The sequence below is a fragment of the Amblyomma maculatum genome, chromosome 5 (genome assembly GCF_055883805.1).
Source record: "Amblyomma maculatum isolate TAMU_Amacu chromosome 5, ASM5588380v1, whole genome shotgun sequence".
Classification (NCBI taxonomy): domain Eukaryota; kingdom Metazoa; phylum Arthropoda; class Arachnida; order Ixodida; family Ixodidae; genus Amblyomma; species Amblyomma maculatum.
The window spans coordinates 106821513-106840071 of NC_139348.1; the positions used below are offsets into that span (position 1 = coordinate 106821513).

Here is an 18559-nt window from a genome sequence, read left to right on the forward strand (position 1 = left end):
ACGGTCTCATGCGCCTCCTTAATACCATTTATGAAGCAGAAATACAAGTCGAAATGAAAGGAAAACTTGCGAGAGGCTTTCTTTTATACACTAAGCAAGTTATACCCATCACACGTTCGATTGCGAGCAAGCGATCGTTGTTGTGGTCTGGCTCTTACAGCCCTTAGTGAGTCAGCGGACAGGCAATCGCGTTTTTGCGCAGCCGACCGGCGCCGCTCGGCGCGCTGCGAGCACCCTCGGCGCCCTTGTATTGGCTAGAAACATACCATGTGATACTTTCACGTGGTACGTCACGTGACATTTTTGAGAGGTGGTTTGTTCGTCTGCTTGCGGTGTGCGTGCGTGCGTTTGTGCGCTGCTCGAGGTGGTATCGGCGAGCGGCGGCGGCAGCAGCAGCGGCGGTTGGCTGCTGTGTGTGCGTGTGTGTGTGTGTGAGCGCGCCGCCCGTGTGACAGCCGTGCTACTTTAGCGGTGCCGGGCATGTCACGTTGGTTCTGAACCCTGCGGTGTGCGCTGGTCGGTGACGTCCTCTCCGGCTGGATTTACATGTCGCCGGCCTGGGCCCCGGAGTGAGCATCCCGTCTACTACCATCAGCGTCGAGGCGACTTGGCGAGTGTAGTTCTTTTCGAGCCGGTCTTCAGCGGCAGCAGCCAGCCAACATGGCGGACCCTGCTGAACTGGATGCGTTCAACAGTCCCGAGTTGAAGTACCTGGTCGTGGACAAGAGCGACGTTTACGACCCGACCAAACAGGCGGAATGGACGGCCAAGAAACTGATCTGGGTGCCGCACGAGACGCAGGGCTTCGTCGCCGCCAGCGTGAAAGGCGAGCGCGGCGACGAGCTCGAAGTCGAAGTGCTCGAGACGGGCAAGCGCTTTCTCGTCAGCAAGGACGATGTGCAGAAGATGAACCCTCCGAAATTCAACAAGGTGGAGGACATGGCCGAACTGACGTGCCTTAACGAAGCGTCGGTGCTACACAACATCAAGGACCGCTACTATTCGGGCCTCATTTACGTGAGTAGCACCACCTTACCTCCTTCCCTCCTCCCTGTCTCTCCTTCTCGCTTTCTTCGCACTACGAAAGCAAAGCGGCGACGGCCGAGCTGCGGCAAACAAAAATATAGAAAAAGTAAAAAGCGTAGAAAGCAGACGCGAGCGGGCGCCCCTTTTGTTGGGGCGAACCGCCACACCTATCCGAGCCCTTCCCCACTGTCGCAGCTCCCGCCGTCGTTAGGCCTACTCGTTCCACGGACGGCGTCTGCTCAAGAGTTCAAAGTTTCTGTTGTCCAGCCGAGTTTTCTGTCTCCTGTGCGCGCCTTCAGCTGTTGCAAGTGCTATCGCCGGTCAGCGTTTAGCCATGAGACGGTGACTGCACTGACGAGCAGCTCGGCTCGATCGTCGTGCCGGCGTTTTTCGCGCTTGCTTGAGGTGGCGGTGGGCAGTTCGTTTTTGGCCGCCGGTGCCACTAGTTGCATGACATCCGCCGGCGCATGTGTGTGTGTATGCGCGCGCGCGCGCCGAGCGATAATCTTTTTGCTTTCCGCCAACTTCCTCTCCGCTCTTCGTGCCTTCCACGCATTCTTTTCTTTCGGTACGGCGAACCGCATTTTCACGCTCGGTCGAGTATGTGGCGGCGGATGCGTGTGGAGCCACTGATTCGGTGTCGTTTGAAAACGTGGCCGTTTTTTTTTTTCTCTTATCCAGTGTTTGGGGCCGAAAGTTTAGCGTGGGGTCCTTTGGCGTGCTTTATTATATTTTTTCGTACTGAAGCATTTCACTGGTTGCTTGGCTTGCCGGCGTGGTTGCTCTTCGCTCTTGATCGCTGGAACCAGCATGAGCATCACCTCCGTTTTCCGATGTTCTTCCAAGAGCTCTAGTCGTGTTGCGTGTGCATGCGCTGGGTTCTCGCGGTAGAGTACTTCGTTTACCCCTGAGTGAAGTCCGATCGTTCGGTGTGCTTGTATTAGGACTGGGCTCGGAGCTTTTCCCATTCTCTACATCGTGGTACGGAATGCTGTCGATGCCTCCATTGTGCCTGTTTAGATTATGTTCTGCGACAGGGAATGAGTCGCTGTAGCGGGTTGATTTCTCTCATGCGCACGGAACTTTATTTGGCCGATTTCATTTGGAGCGAGCTCATCTTCTGCCATGTAGGGCACGTAAGAGTGCGCAGCATTGTTCTCGTGGCACTAACCTGATTGAAAAAGATAACTGGCTCTCAGGTGCAACAGCGTAATTGCGGTGATTGTGCTCTGGGCGCGAGGTCGAGCAGTGATCCATCTTCCGTTCTTTTCAAACATCGCTCGATGTCGGTGGTGCTTCGTTAACGAGGTTTGGGTTTGAAAAAAAAAGAACAGACGTAGATTCCTCTCTCTCTCTCTCTCTCCGCTGCGATGAGTCACTCGTCGCTGAGCCGGGGGAAAGGGACGGATCTCTCCAGAGTTTGATGTCTCGCACATGTGCCGCTCACTAGCTTCGACCGTTTTGGCGCGGCGACAAAAAGAAAATAGAAAAGGCTCTTGCTTCGTTTGAGCCGACAAACTTGGATCTCCGTACGATAGTCCGTGGTGTTGGGCCCTTCGGTTCGGATGTTTCTGACCTTACTTTTGCTTTTGGGTGTATATATGTACCAGTGGGTGCGGCTTCTGGCGGAACTAACGCGAAGAGTGGACGGTTTGGCGTCATAAAGCCTTGTACTGGAAATGAAATAAAACTTTAGTGGTGACACGCGCGGAAGAAATGAAAAAAAAAAAAAAAAGGGCATAGATGCGAAGGAGTTTCGAAGTAAGGAACTAAGCCCGGAGCCTTTCGATAAAATAGAGCAGACTGGTCGCCTCTGCATGAGGCCAGCGCAGCGCGGATTGCGATAGTGGCATTCGCGAAATTCCATCCACGCTTGTTGCCCGCGGGGCGTTACATTTTTCATGCGTGCTTCTTTTTTCATCGCAGGTCTTTTCATTGGTTCGTCTTGCTATCTTTCCTGCGGGGTTTCGTTTTTCTTTGCTTTTTTTGCTGGGCGATTTGTTTTGCGACCTCTTGGACGGTGTTCAACTTTTCTTTGCGCACGCTGCCTCATTCCGTCTTCATTGCCGCGTTTGACACGTTGAGGCGTCGGTAGACGACCTCTTTGCAATGGCGACTGGGGCGTGAAAAAAAGAAAAAGTCAACCTCGGGGGAGTGCCATGTGTTCGACCCTTTTGAGTTTGACGAACGCAACTCGCGGCCGAGTGTGGAATTTATTGCGGTTTGAAATTGTAAAAAACGCCGACGCACACTGGCACGATCGCTTTCGTTTTGTTGTGCGGTATCGGTTTTGGAAATGAAACAAAGTAAAGAGTCAGATAACGGACGTGAAATAATAGCACACGTTACAAGAACATTGTGGCCTGCGTCAAACGATCAAGGCATATCATCTGCCGGCGTACACCTGCGTTTGATTTCGTGGCCCTGTTCAGCTTGTGTCGGTCAAATGAAACGGAAGTGATTGCATTCGCTTGTTTCGCCGGCGAACTAGACGAGCTGGCCAATAAATCGAGAGCCACTCACGAACGTCGCCTTCGGAGGGGTAGGCATCGGATAAGGATTGACCCCACTCTTTACCTAAAACGAAACACATTACCTAGCTGTAAATTATGAACGCAGACTTTTAGGCATCGCCGGTGGCGAAAAACTCGCATTCCTTCCAAGCATAAATGACCTATAAAGAAAGTCCCACAGTTTTTGTGCATACTCAATGTATTACTCACAGAAGCAATGCGGATCTGGTAGCGCACGTCTTTTGCACATTTATCTCTCTTTGGCCTGTTCCTTCTTAGACTATGCCTTCGTAAGGTATAGTTCAGCAAGTCCATCATACCTGAAAAACTTGGATCCAGTAGACTTCTCGTGGCTGCGGCTTTACAAATGAACGCCCTATTTAAAATAGAACTGCACTTCCGGGCGCATATAACATATCCCTAAAATCAGATCTCTTCCGAAACGCATCTACTATTCAGTTGTAACAAAGTGTTGTAGCCTCAGGCCAGTGTCCTTGCAATTTGAACAGGTGTGTCAAGATCTCAGCATTCTACATGCTTTAATTGGTATTGCACTAAGACTTAACCCACTGCCTCCATGGTGCATTTTCCCTGCAGTCAGTGACCCTGTCCTCTCGCTGTGTCGTAAAGCACAGACTATAATAACGAAAGCATTCCTCGAACTCAGTGAAAATACAGCAAGCTTCACAGGCTCTTCTATAGTGATGACTCTAAAGCAGCCATTTACACGGGAATCCCTACAGTGGTACAAGGAAGTAAGGAAATCTACCTCTCGAGTACTCATCCGTATTTACTACCGAATAGTATGTGATCTCTATTGCCATACACAGCGTCACAAGCAGTATTCTTAATGCCTGCTTCTTAAGTGTACAGTCACAGCCCTTCACTCTAGAAATGCAGTCGCGCTTCTCCACTAGGCGCATCATAATCACAGTTCAAGGACGCAGTATCAAATTCTGCTGGGTACCGAGTCATGCTAGAATCAAAGGACGTGGGGGCTACTCAAGCTCGGGACAAGAAGAAAAAAAAAAAAAAGTGAACACATCATTTCAAGCCTACGTGCATGTGGTGCGTAGTACATTGATGAACAAGTGTCAGTTTAATTGAAACAATGAAGCCAATAATAAACTACGCCTGATAAAGCCCATAGTAGAGGAATGCATGCCAAGCATCCGCCAGGAACGTCTGAGGGAAGGGACATTATGCTCTCCTCGCATAGGGCACACACCCCTCACACTTATTTTATGCTATCAAAACAGGACAAATCCCCCATGTGATGCATGCGGTGATGAGTTAACAGTCAACCTCATTTTACTCTCACGCAGACAGCTTCAAACAATAAGAAAAAACAAAATTGCATGTCTTACAAATAACACATTCCTCATCATACAGCATTGCTTTTAAGTGAACATTCCGTTACTGATATGTCCGCTATTTTAGTTTTCAAGAAAAGCAAATGTCCTAAACAAAATGTAGATTGGGATAATGTACTGCCCACACACATTAGACCCCTCGTGTTTGACTCATGATAGCCTGAGTTGCCTAGGCTTCATATTAAACACAACACGCATCGGATGATATCGTTTTTTAAATATTAGCAATTGGTTATTGCAGGGTGAGGGATGTTTGGGTTGAGGCCACGTCAGGCGTAGTTTGGGGGGGGGGGGGGGGCAGAAAGAGGGACCCTATGCTATATATTGTCTGGGAGGCTGTGTACATGCCGTGTGCCATCGCAGAGGTATCCTTGAAACGCAGTACGTGAGTGAGTCAACGCGATTGACGATCTCGCTTTGTTTAATTTGTAGTTGAGTCTGGCCTGGAAAGTATGTAGTTGCGTCAGTCTCCTTACGGAACCCAGCCCACACCGTGTGCATGCATAACCGCGTTGTGCGCGCGGCCACTGCTTTCGAGAACGTCGTGGCGCGGGGATGGGTCGTTCGTTCGAAGCACGCCCTCGCGGCTTTCGAAAGTTTTTCTTTCCGTTCGAGAGAACGTTCTCCCGTCCCACGCCCTGTTAATCGCCTCTGCGCACCAGCGGCACAGGATTGGAAGGCACCGTCGCACGGAGATGTGTAAAGAAAAAAAAAAAAAAACACAAGCTCGAACGCTTGACTCGGTCCGACACTGGACTTCCTTGTGGGCGGCTTGGTAGCCGACTCGTTTTGGTAGACGGCGGTAGCGGCGAGGTCGCCGCTGAAGCGCCCTTTCATTTCGCCTGCCTTTCTAGCCTTGAACCGTGGCGGACGAATATGAATGAAGCTCTGCTTGTACAGTGTTGCGAGCCGTAACGGCCTGGTATAGAATAGGCTATCCTTCGCTGAACGCGGTAATCGATGGTCCACGTACTCGTAGAAAGCGGTTTTGAAGGGAATTGCCTTTTAAAGATACGCGGTCGGCCCGTTAATATTACGGGAGAAAAACGGTTTTCTTTTCTCTGTTCCTGGCGTATTTATTTTCAGGGCGTACGATCCTCATGTTGCATCTTCAAATTCACATTTGGAAGTAATGACAAATTTAAGTAAGAATATATTTCTAAGCACGAAAGATATATCTGGCGTGTCATTGTGTCCTTAGGGGTTACCAGAAGTATAGTGGAGGGGAAGGGGGATGAAGCGGGGAAATAATTTAGCAAAATTAGGGCGACGCACTAAGTGGAGTCAGTTCAGTTCAGTCGTGTCCGTCTCTTCGTGACCCTATGGACCATATCACGCCACGCTTTCCGGTCTCTCACTACCTTCCTAACAACACATAACTTGATCTGCAGCGCCTCGAGGATGCCATCTAACCATCGCGTTCGCTGCCTACCCCTTCTCCGGTGACCCTCAACCTTTGCCAACATCAAATCTTTCTCCAGCGACTCCTCTCTTCTCATCGGATGACCAAAGTAGCTGAGCTTTAACTTTAGAATTCGACCCTCCAATGAGCAGTCAGGGTTTATGGCCGACAATATCGAGTGATTTGATCTTCTGGCCGTCCAAGGAACTCTCAAGAGTCTCCGCCAGCACCACAATTCAAACGCGTCAATTCTTCGGCGGTCAGCCTTCTACACAGTCCAACTCTCGCATACATACATCACAAGTGGAAAGACCATAGCACGAGTTATACGGACTAAGTGGAGAGAGGCAGAGAAAAGTCACGAACAAGTTTGCCGGCCGCGCGCCTCAGTAAGCAGAAGGAACTCGTGCGGAGTTGAACGATTAGCGACACAGCGTGGTATGGGTTAATCGACATCGAAAGTCTGCTGTCTCTGCGGTCTGGTCAGAGAGAGAGGGGCTCTTGCCAGAGACCATTATCCGCGCACTGCGTTTTCTCGTCAAGGCGTTGTCTTATTACGGACGCCCGTTAGTACAAGGCGCTATGTTCACAGGTGCGAGCGCAGGAGGTAACAAGGCGGACACTTGCTGAACGAACGAAAGAAAAAAATATATATTTGAAGTTGCAGCAGCCGTGATATCAGCGCTGTAGCTCTCCGTGGTAAAACTCCGGTTGGTTCATTACTCCGGTTCGACTTTAGTTTGCAAGAATGAGTCAAATGTAGTATAATTGACACCCTTTAAAGGAGTATAGACACTTCATTTTTCGGTTCGCGTTTTGTTTTCTGTAATGACGCGTAAGACATTATTGTGCATTGATCACCTCGCGATATTCGCTTACGGTCGCTGAATGATCTGTGATCAAATGTCTTTTCTCGCCAGTTTCGGTTTCAACAGTCGAGCGATGGCTGTGACGTCAAAGTCAAGTCTAGGTCACGTGAGAGGTGAATAATGCAGCGATATAATCGTTCCTGTGTCGTTGTAATTCACCAAAACGCCTCAAGATCGGGAGGACGACCTGTGGCGGCTATGCATAAATTCCGTAGTTACATAGCTGGGACCGTGGAGATGTGTAATCTTGGCATGATGCTCCTTACAAGCATTTAAGATTCCCCACTCCATTCACGTACACGCACGCGCCGCTGGATAAATAGTAACTTGTGAGTGGTGATACAAAGTAGCAGACTTTAACCACCCGCCGAGGCCATTCAAATAAAACGCGGCATCTCTGCTATCGCGTGGTGTCTGGAACGGTTTCCGGCCTCTTCTTCGTGGCGGAGGGCCGTAGGAATCCAACGGCGTTATGTAAAAACAAATACGTTGAAGGATGTGGCAGTGCGTTGCGATTACTAGACGCGGTGTCGGGTGCTGTTTTGACCTTACTCGGCTTTCGTCTTTTTTTTTTTTTGTCGTCTCTGCAGTACTCTGCAGTCCCCTGGGCTGCGATGGTTCATGAGTAAACAGACCACGCGACGCCGAATTCCGTCGTGCTAGCTCCTCGTTTCGCAAGCCGTTTGGCTGTTGAACACGAGGTGGATGGTTCGGTCGCAGCCGCAGCTTTTCATTTTCGCGGAGGCGACAGTGATGCTGAGATTTCGGTGCATTTACGGCCATTTTGTCTGTCTCTGTCTCTGGTCTCTGCAACAACTTTGACTCCGAAGCGTAAAAAAAGAAGAAGAAAAAAAAAAAAAAGAGCTGTGTTTTGATCGATTAACCGTCGCCGAAGTTGTTCGCAAAACTTGTTGCTTAAGTTTGCGTTGTTGCATTTTTCACGTTGCTATTTCTTTGCATATTTAATTACTTGTTTTCCTCATCGTGGTCGGATAATTGTATTACTAATGCTGGCAGCGGTGCTTCACCTATGCTGTACTCTCGCTTTAGTGTTATTTTTTGTATATAATTTTTGCCTGTGTTGTAAAACGGCTTTATATATATATATATATAATTTTTTTTTTTGCCACGCTTTTATGATTCCGCGACAAGGGGATTGCAATATATCGGTGCATAAGTAAGGACATTTCCTTTTTTTTTCTTTTTTTTTTAATCAGACATGAACCACATTGACGTTTTAGTACCAGTACCACCATCTGTAGGCTAATCAAAAACTTGTGTTGAAGGAGCCCTGCCCGCAGAGGGCTCCAAAAGGCCGGCGAGGGACCGGAAAATGACAGTTGGCTTAGTGGCGATCCGGGCTCGTGTTGAAGTTCTCTAGGGCGGTCAAACGGGGCGCGGTTTCGAGGTCAAGGGCGTTGTATGGCTGATGACATCACGCGACTATTTAAGGGAAGTACTAAAATTTTTACAGCTGAAGGAGCGCGAACGTGCACAGACCAAAGTTGCTTAATGACGGGTATACCGAGATGAATGCTTGGAGCGACCAGTTAAGAAGCGAGTCCGGAACGACCGCATGTGAATTGGACTGTTCGCAGTCGCAGATTTTGCAAAGTCCCCGGAGGGAAGGGAAGCTACGATGGTTTTCGCATTTGACGAGAACGGTTCAGCGAATGCATTGGTCGCAACCCCGCCGGGGTGGCGCAGTGGTTACGGCGCTCGACTACTGTTCCCAAGGATGCGGGATCGAATCCCGGCCTCGGCGGCCGCTTTTCGATGGAGGCGAAAAGCTAGGCGCCCGTGTACTGTGCGATGTCAGTGCACGGTAAAGAACCCAGCTGGTCGAAATTTCCGGAGTCCTCCACTTACGGCGTCTCTCATAGTCTGAGTCGCTTTGGGACGTTAAACCCCACAAACCAACCAAACCGAATGCATTGGACGCAAGGCGATCGAAACGTGGAAGAGGGCGGCCGAAGGAGAGTTGTGAAGATGGACGCGGCACACGCTGCTCACGAGGGAAGGGGTTGAAGCGTAAAGGGCGCATCGGAACTTGGGGGAAAATGGGGCAAACCGTTAATAGCTCCTGCAGAATAACACCTGTAGGTAACCTGGCCGTGTCGCGCTTTGTAGAATAATGTCCGCAAACGTGCGTGGCGGATGAACAGTCTCGGATCACCTCACAGTGCCAGTTTGTTACGGCCCCCTTCTACGTTCACGTAGATAGCTATAGATTAAGCACAGCGAGAAACAATCGGCACGCTACGCCGCCCCTTCTGTTATCGTATACGGCATACTTTGCAATTCACTTTTTTTTTTCTGCGCACGAAAAGAGGGGCATCATGCCATTAAGTTCGTGTAACGGCACATTCCTAAAGTGGGAGTGATCGCCTTCCTGCGCATGCATTGAGGACGTGCCTTCGACGAAATATATTGTTGTAGTGTAGTGCTTTGCTTAGTGAGGCCGTGCATATATGCTTTTCGGTAAGAGCCATTCGCCCATCGCTTCTGTTGGCTCTTGATTAAACTGAGTCGTGTAACTAAATCATCATTATGAGGTGCACTCCTTGGCGAGCTTTTTTTTTTTTTCTTGGTTTCCTTGTGAGGGCCCCCAGAAATCGTGGTGCGGTTGACTCGTGTTGTTCGGTTTAGATAAGATGAAAAAAAAAAAATTCAGAGAGTGCCGCTGCCATGTGGTGGTAGCAGGTTGCGGGGCAGGTTGTACTAAAGGCCAAGGGAGCATATTGGCGGGCTAGTTTGTACGTGATAGAAGTTAATAAAAACAGCGCGAACACGAAGACAGGACCACACTGTTGGTGTGTACGCACTAAAGGCGTACCACTCTTCCTTTAGTGCCGCTGCTCCCTCCGCGGAGCCGGCTGCTATCAGAGGTGTCGTTTATAGCCGCCGTTACATTGTAAGCACTGGTTCGCCACCTCGGGGTTCCGTCCTCCGGGCACGTGTACTAACCTAGCAGAGTGGCGGCCGGAAAACTGTTTCAGGTAGCCGCATTCCTTATCTCCAGGCTGACGCATATGCAACGATTATATGCTCCCCCCGCTTGCCTAATCTACGGAGAGCAATGCACATCAGCAACCATCGGCGTACTGGGCGTGGCATCGCTGCTTCTGAGGTCTTCGTGAACATCGGCGCGTCAGTTACTATATCAGGTTTCGATTTTGCCTACCGGAGGGTCAGACCTCTCGACCAGAAAACTCGCTGATAGGTCTCCTCCCTGAGACACCACCACTCTGTGTAGAGCGGGGCTTTAAATGTCGCGTGGCCGCCTACGGCCGGTAGCTGGGTAACTTCGTAGCTCAGAAATGTTTGATATGTTAGAGGAGAGCAGAGCCTGCGAGTACGGGAACTAGGAAATGCGAAGGGAGCCGCACATGGGGGGCTATTAACGGTACAGCGTCGTATCCTTGAAAGGGGAGATTACGTGTCGCCCACATCTTTTCTGCCAATGACCCTTTGTGCGCTGCCAGCCACAGGAGATGCCGTTGCTCGCTCCCGGCGCAAGCGCACGGTTCAAGTACCTGACCTAGTTTTTTTACCGGCGCTGTTCGTTCTTGCCTGCTTCCCCCCCCCCCCCCCCCACACACACACACACACACACGCACACATGCACACTTGCTACCCAGCACGAAGCCGCCGATCAACGTGTGTGTGGTCATCGGCGTGCAATCTCACCCACCCCCTTTTCTCCCTTTCACTTCCTTTCTCGTGAGTTGCCCCACTGCGCAGGGGCTATCTCGGCCGCGAAAAAAGTTCCGTCTTTTTAAGTGCCCTCGAGCGGTGGTCATCCACCGTTGACATTTCGTGTTGCCTCCCTGGACGCGCCGATGAACTTAGTCGGCCCAGGAGGGCTCAGCGGCTTGCAACAAAGACCACAATCGAAAATCCCCCCTCCCCCTTTTCTCTCCCACCTCCACCTGCGTGGAAGCTTGGGTGGGGATCTTTTCGTCTTGACCGCAAGTTATCTGTAATCTGGCTGCTCTTGCCTCCGGAGAGGCGATAAGGCACTTCACGGGCTTACCATCGCCCGTTGTTTGTCCCGTGCCGTAGCGTGGTTCCTCTTTGAACGCGATGCCGTCTCTCTGAAGTGCGTGCGTTCTTGGCCAGAGGTTACACGTTCCATCGCTGCATCACCCTGGTTTTTCTCGGTCATGTCTCGCGGCGACGAGTCTGACTCAGATTTTTGTGGGCTTCGTTGCAGTGCCGGGGCCATGTGCGCGAGAGGTGCCCGGATATGACGTCACACGGGGACTGCCTCTTCGCCGCCAACTGACGAGTGCATAAACCGATCGACAATCGATCCGTCCACTCAGCCAGCGGAAGTGGCCGCTGGCGCGGGCCGGTGACCGCGGGATTTCCTGTCCATTGCGTAAACTCTCTTGGACGCTGTGCTCTGTGTGGAACACGCGGCGCTGGTAGGCGGAGGAAACCGCAGAGAGGGAGGGAGAGAGAGAGAGGGGGGGGGGGGGGTCGGTAAAAAAAGAAAAAAAAAATGGGAACGTGGGCGCGTGGCTCTCGTTTAAGTGGAAACGGAATGTAAAGAAAACGCCCTTGTCATCTGCGAAATTAATCAGGAGAATGGCGTCTCTCGTGTAGCCCAAGTTCAGCTTCAGGACGTGAAATCCCAGGGGCCTTTCAATGGGACCAACGAGGCCGATTCAACTAGCGACGTGTGGATCACACTAAGCGAGCGTTGATGACGTCACCGATAGCTTAACGCGAAGACGTCATTTCGTGGGAAAGACGCTGGCCATATATAAGTGCCTTGTGTACAGGCGTCTGTATTTGCCGTCACGAGAAAAGACAGGACGAAGTGTTTTGAGCGCCTGAACCGGGGCACCGGTAGTGTCGAGCTTTTGTCGCCCGAGGCGTCTTACGATGTCGGTATGGTGTGTCTGTACCACCTGTCTGGAACCCCCCAGATACGGCCGCTGCTGACGACATTCGATCATTTTCCCGGGTCGTCGTTGACCTCCCTGAGCGCAGTGCCAGTGCGGGTCGCTCTTTGTGAGGAAACGTTTTGTAATGAAAGCTAGCTGAAAATGGCTTAGACAAGGATGTGTTCAGTTTCTGTCTGGTTCACTGAGAGTGAGTGTGTGTGGAAGTTTGTATTTGAACAGAGGATGAAGGAGCTCTGGAACGGATGGTGGGTGTGGGTGGAGGGCGCTTCAGACACAGGTCGGCAGACTTTGTTAGCCGGAGACTTGTCAGGCCACCTGGAGGACGGCTATGGAGCCCAGCGTCCGAGCTGCGGAGCACGGTCTCTCAAAGCTGCGGCGTCAGATTTAGACCTTTCCAGGGAGAAAAGGGGAAGTCCGAAATTATGTACTCCAAGGTTATCTCCTGACCCGTTAGACTCTTAAAAAGAAAATTAAGAGGTGTTATTTTTTAAATGCAATAAAATTCTCTCCTCTGCCTTTGTTCGCCTCATAAGGATGAGCAGCGCAGCGTCACGCATCGGATATGCTCTTTCACAGCCGTGCGCATTCCTTCCGTTTCTTCTTGGCCGCTCGCGCGATATCAAACAATCTGGGACCATTAAAATGTCATCGCGGTCATCTCGCGACCTTCGGACGCGCTGCACGCGCCAACCGGCCTCCCGCGTTCGACTTCGTGAGCATTCTCTTCGTATCCCGCCGGTCTTTTATTTGCGGCCAAGGTGGTCCTCGCTATAACGAAACGAACTCGTTATAACGGAAAACAGCTCTCTGAGCGCGGTTTTAGTGTTTGTTGCATCAAGCTCTCGTGCCTTAAGGTTAGGGAGGCGGTTTTTGAACGCGTTCGCCGTTCTCGTTTAACCTCGTGTGAGTTCCGCAGAGGAGGCACATGTGGCAGTGTGTCACTGTCTGGGTTAAAGCCCCTCAATATTGAGGGGCTTTAGTCTGGGTAGCCGACAAGTGCGACAACACTCCGCCGAGTTTAGAGATCCTTGGTGATAGACCAGTGGCGCGGGGAAGGCGCACCTTAAAATAATCTCATCCTTGAGTTTTCCCTCTCGCTGTGCTCGCGCCTCCTCTCGTTATAAACCACGTCTCTCTACTGCACATTCCGCACGAAGTGTGTGTAACGCGCAATTTCCGTCTGGTTTAAAGCGTTCCCCCCTCCCGCGCCTCATTTTTGGCATCACCCGCGGCAGCGAAAGGGTTGACTGTCGTTTTCAGTGCGTGGGATTCCGGTTACCGTTGCGCGCCGAGAATGCGGAGAGGAACGCTAATAATGCTCCTCTCTCTGTGCCTCTCCTCGGTCATAATTAAGTCTGAGGAAAGGATGCAGTTAGCTGCTGTGTTGGTGCGCCCTAGCCTCAGCCACGGGAGAAGGTATTTTTTTTTCTTTTTTCATGCGCTTGCGATGAAAATCAAAGGCGCTCTGCTTGTCTGCGCTGACAGATATCGATACACCTTCTGCGTGGGAATTGTATCGATGTCTCGGTGCACTTCGGGAAAGCTCGGCGCATAACAGGGATTGTATCATACACGGGACAAAGGCCTCTCAATAGATATCCGGACAGTTGGTCTCTGCCGCTGTTTGGTGCGTTTCCAGTCCTTTGGATTTATGTCACATGTTTTGTCTTTGCATTCCGTTTTTCACTCGCTGTGACCCACTTGCATGCTCGGGATGAATTCTGCGTGTAACTATCTGGGATTGCCGAGCGGAAAAAGAAACAAACAAACCCAGGCGTTTCGGCAGTTAAAGTTCATTTTACTTCTGTAAGGGAAATAAAGATGCTTTCTGTGGACGCGCACTTTAATTACGACACCGCGCACCGCTGTTAGTAGTATGAGAGTGCTTGCTAACGTTTGCGGCGGCGTGGAATTAGTCCGCCACGTCACGTTCCCTGCCGCGCTGAACGCGATTCGTTTATAGAACGTGGCCCACCTCCTTCACAACGTTTAACCCGTAGTTTGCAGCTCTCGTATAGCTCGTGTTTCGGCGCTTCCGATCCAGCGAAATGTGAGCGCTCACTAGCGCTGGACCCGACATGGTAATAGAGAGATTTAGCTTACCGTGATCCGCGATCCGCCACGGTGACCTTCAACCGTGCGTGGGCGGGGCGAACAAGCTCATTGGTCCCGACGCGGCAGGTCCATGTGCGGACATCCAGTATGTGGTGTCATCTATCCGCGTCGAGGGGGTTTGGGCATGCGCAGTGCAACGCGCGGTGGCGGTTCACGGTAAGCTAAAACTCTCTAATAGAGAGATTTAGCATACCGTGATCCGCGATCCGCCACCGTGACACTCTACCGCTCGTGGGCGGGGCGTACAAGCTGATTGGTTCCGATGCGCCAGGTCAGTGTGCTGACATCAAGTATGTGGCGCCATCTATCGACATGAAAGTGATCTGGGCATGCGTAATGGAACGCGCGGTGGCGGATCACGGTAACGGATCGCGGATCACGGGTGTGCTAAATCTCTTTAATATTGTATGCTTGCGCGTGCGAGGGCAAGAGAGGGCAGAATATTTTTCGCGTTGCGTATCCTACCAGTCCGTATGCGTGTCGCATATCGCCATCCCTTTGGCACGTGCGCCGCGTTTCCGGCTCCGTTTCTCGCCGAGTCCGGCCCGCGTCTGTCGTGTCTTTGACGCAAAGCAGGATGGGGGACGTCGGCGAGACGGACGCTCTCGCACTACTCCCGTCTGACGCCGGCAGCTGTAGCTGGGGGTATCTGTATACATATGTACTCGCTCGAAAAACGACGCAGCATTGTGCGCAGTTACAGAGGACCCTGTCTAAGTTTTCAACGTGGCCGTGTCACCGTTCGCGCGCGCCACGGGCTAACACGTCGCCTGCATTGCCACTGACTCGAGAAAACGCTGGCAGTGCAGTCTGAAGCTGTCTTGTGAATTCTTAGGCCGCGCGCCTCCTTGACTGGCTGTTGTAGTAGAACTGTCGAGGCCAGCTTGTTTTCCGACGCAGCTTCGACCGCACTGCACCGTATCCTTAATCGAGACTGAGGGGGCATTCGGTAGACATATGCGCACGCGCGTACGAAGTCCGGGTCAAGGCTGCGGCTCGCCGGGCGGAGTGGGGCCTTCACCGACTAACGGAGTGTGCTGCCTCGCCTTTCGGTCTGCCCGATTGTGAACGGCGCGGCGATGGAGCGGCGCGGTATTTCGCGCCCTTAATAGCGTACGCGTGTGCGTCGGGATTCGTCTCGCCCTTGGCGAGCGGGGTTTTTCAAAGCTGGGCGTTTTGCCGCACCTGCGGTCGTAACCGGTAGTGTACGTAACGCAGAGACACTTTGCAAGGGTTTGACGATCATCATCACCACCTTCTGGGTAGTGCTGATGCAGGAACTGATAATTGATAACGTTCGCTTGTGTTGTTGATCCGGCACCCTGCTTTTAGTACGCTTTCACCCCACATCGTCAGCGAGCTAGGATTTCACTAGTTCTGAAATTGGGGGGAGAAAGGAAAAGAACGACTGAAAGAAAGTTTAGAAAGAAGCGTCCCGGCGACATGACGTGCGAGGTGCGTCAAAGTTGAGGTTGTGCGTCACCAGTTCTGCATGCAACCAACTGTATTTATAATCATTGGCTCCGCCGTAGAGTGATAACTTGCAGACTCCTTTTCAAACCACCCTCGCGTTGCAAGGCTGCGTGCCGCTCGAAACACGTTCGGAAGAGCGCGTCACGTCCGCGGCGTTTCTCCTCTTGGTCCCGGAAAGCCCCGAGGGGAGCGGTGTGAAGGTGAAGCCACCACGCTGGTTTCGCGTTCAGTTTACGGCCCGTAACCACAATGAGCTTAAAACGCTCCTGGATAATGCACCTCTCAGCGAGTCATACGTTGAGGAATTACGCGGCCTTGCGAAGCTTGCTTAGTCAGCGGGTGATTCGCTAGCCGGATTGGTGCCATATTGGCGATTTCCCTTATATCCTGGTTTACGCTTCTTGTTTTTTTTTTTTTTTTTTCGTTCTGGTACAAGTCGTCCCGCGCTCGTTTTTTCTTTTTTTTTTTTTTCCGCCCCTGTAAAGGTAGAGAGCGTCCGTGACGGTGCCGTCGTTGTCAGTCGCTTCCTTTCGGCCTACTTCGATGCACGCTTTGCGACATAGCTCGAATGAATGAATGAGTTGTGTGGTGGTGGTGCCCCTTTCAGGGCAGCGCCACTCGGTTGGTCTTGAATCATACCCGGCTCGGAGAAGCCCGTCGAGTCGGCACACGGTTTTTCCCTCGTCCGTCTGTATACGATGTGACCGTCTGTATACGATGTGATCAGTGGCCGTGTTCGACAGGGTACGGCAGAACGCCGCTCGGAGGATGCGGGAATACCCTCCCTGGTTGGTTGCGTGTACGTGCACGTGTGTGGGTCGCGGTTCGGTTCCGCTCGGAGTGGAAGCTGCTTGGCTTCCTTCAAACGAGGAACGGGAACATGTGGGACAATCGTTAAACCGACGACTCCCGCGTGGCGTGCCGAGCGGTCGAAAATTCCCCCGCGCCCGTGTTCATTCCCCCCCTCCTCTGCTTCCCCCTTTCGCTCTCTTCCGCTTTTTCTCTACGCGCACGCGCGGCTTCTGCTCGTGGTTTTGCCCATGGTTTACGTAATCCGTTTCTCTGGGCTCTTTTTCGGCGATGACAGGGCTAGCCCGTTTGAAAAGCAAAGCGCGGCCCGGCGTCGACAGGCGACGCATCTGGTTCCGCGTCGAAGGGGGTACGGGATGTGGGGGTGTTGCTTGGTTCCTCGCTCTGTACGGGAGAGAGAGAGGGAGGATAGCTATTCCCGGAAGAGCTCCCGCGGCTTTGGTTTACGTTGTGCTCTTTGTGGGCTGCTTGGACGTTCTTTTTGATTTTTCTCATACCTCCTCTCTCTCTCTCTCTCTCTCTCTCTCTCTCTCTCTCTCTCTCTCTCTTTTCTTTGTCTCGGGCTTGCGTGGTTTATTTCGCGGGAGCCTTCAAACGGTTCGGGGATGGACAAGAGTGTGTGTAAACGTGGGCAGATGACGGATTGCGCCAGCTGCCGACGAGGGCAGATGGGGGAGGGGAGGGTTCGTGCTCGCGCCTGTCCTCCTCCTTGGCCTACGTATTCTCTGCTTCCGTGATTCCGCTCGACTAGAGTCGTCGTTGCCGTTGTCGACTGCTCGTGCGGTGCCATTTAACTGGAACATAGCGGATTTGGTCCTTCTCAGTTGTATTTCCTCCCTTTGCCCTCCTCAGCTTCTTCCGGCTGTTGCTTTGTTTACAAGTTGCCAGAAGTGACATCGACGGGGACGAATGGGTTGTTGTTGTGGTTGTAGGAAGAAGGAAAAGAAAATGCACGGGCCTACTACAGCAGCTGAGCCACCTCCGCTGCCTCGTGCCGACAGAAGAGAAAATAGAGAAGAAAGAAAAGGAAGAGGAGAGAAAGACGCGCGCCACAACAACAGCCGTCGTCCACCACCGAAGCGGTGGCGGGTGCAATGACGGCCTACAACAGATAAAATTCGGTGGCAGGCTAGTCCCCGCCGCAAGCGGCGGTGACCTACCTGTCCCAGCCACATCAGGCCAGGATGGAGATGTGTGCCGCACGGCTTCGAAACACTCATTTATTGATTTTTTTTTTATTGCACCCGTGTTTGCGGCAACGCGCTCCTCCCTGCATCTATGAATCGACGCATGCTACGAGTTCTATATCTGAGCTTGCGGAATTTTCGCTACAGCCTTGCCGATTCACCTTCCGCCTCCGCGCAGGTCTTAACTGTCATTGTTCTATGAGGCATTTTCGAAATGCGTGTGGCGGTTTTTTTACGATCCTCGTACTCTGAGGAGAACCGACGTTCGCGTTGCGGTCTTGCGTTCCAAGGGCGCGCGATGCGGCCGCCGATGGCTTTTCGCGGTACTGCCTGCGTGGCGCCTGAGGCGGTGTCAATTACGCTTCGTCTTCGTATGCAGTCTCTATACACTCGCGTGAACGGCTTGTTGTATATACCTGTACTGGTCTTCCTCCGCTTCCCACGAGGCCTGACTGCTTATCTATCCGCGGGGAGGGAAGGAGGGGGAAAACAACAGATTCAGTGAAGCACTCTCTATCTTGTGTATCTTCATGGTAGCGTGTGTATTAAACATACGCACACTTGTATCTGCTTGCTTTGCGCGCAGTAGGGGGGCGTACACTCTCTCGTATCATCCTCCTCCTCACCTCATCTTTTCTCGGTTTTGTACGCGCGTACGTCCACCACTGAAGCCGTCGCTGCCAGGCGCCCGTACGCGTAGCTCCGTTTATGAACTCTCGTGGTGGTGGTGGTGGTGATGCTGCCAGTAGTAGAGAGTGAGTCAGTCGCCGCCGGCGCCAGCTCGAGGTCTTCCTCCGTCTGTTTTGTTTGTGCGTCTCTCTCTCTCTCCGGTGCGCGTTGTCGAGGTTCATCGATTTCGCCCTCTCCGCGTGCGC

The 18559-nt window shown here is 52.0% G+C and overlaps 1 protein-coding gene across 2 annotated transcripts in view; it reads left to right on the forward strand.

The window, feature by feature from the left end:
* The first annotated feature begins 321 nt into the window (after positions 1-321).
* zip (myosin heavy chain 10) overlaps positions 322-18559 on the forward strand; it is an 87242-nt gene continuing 69004 nt past the window's right edge. Inside the window, exon 1 of one of the 2 annotated variants that reach the window (XM_084604063.1) lies at positions 322-1017. In XM_084604063.1, the coding sequence (XP_084460189.1) occupies positions 661-1017 (357 nt within the window). In that variant the 5' untranslated portion in view covers positions 322-660. The remainder of the gene's footprint in view (positions 1018-18559) is intronic. The other variant, XM_084604062.1, reaches the window with a different exon arrangement.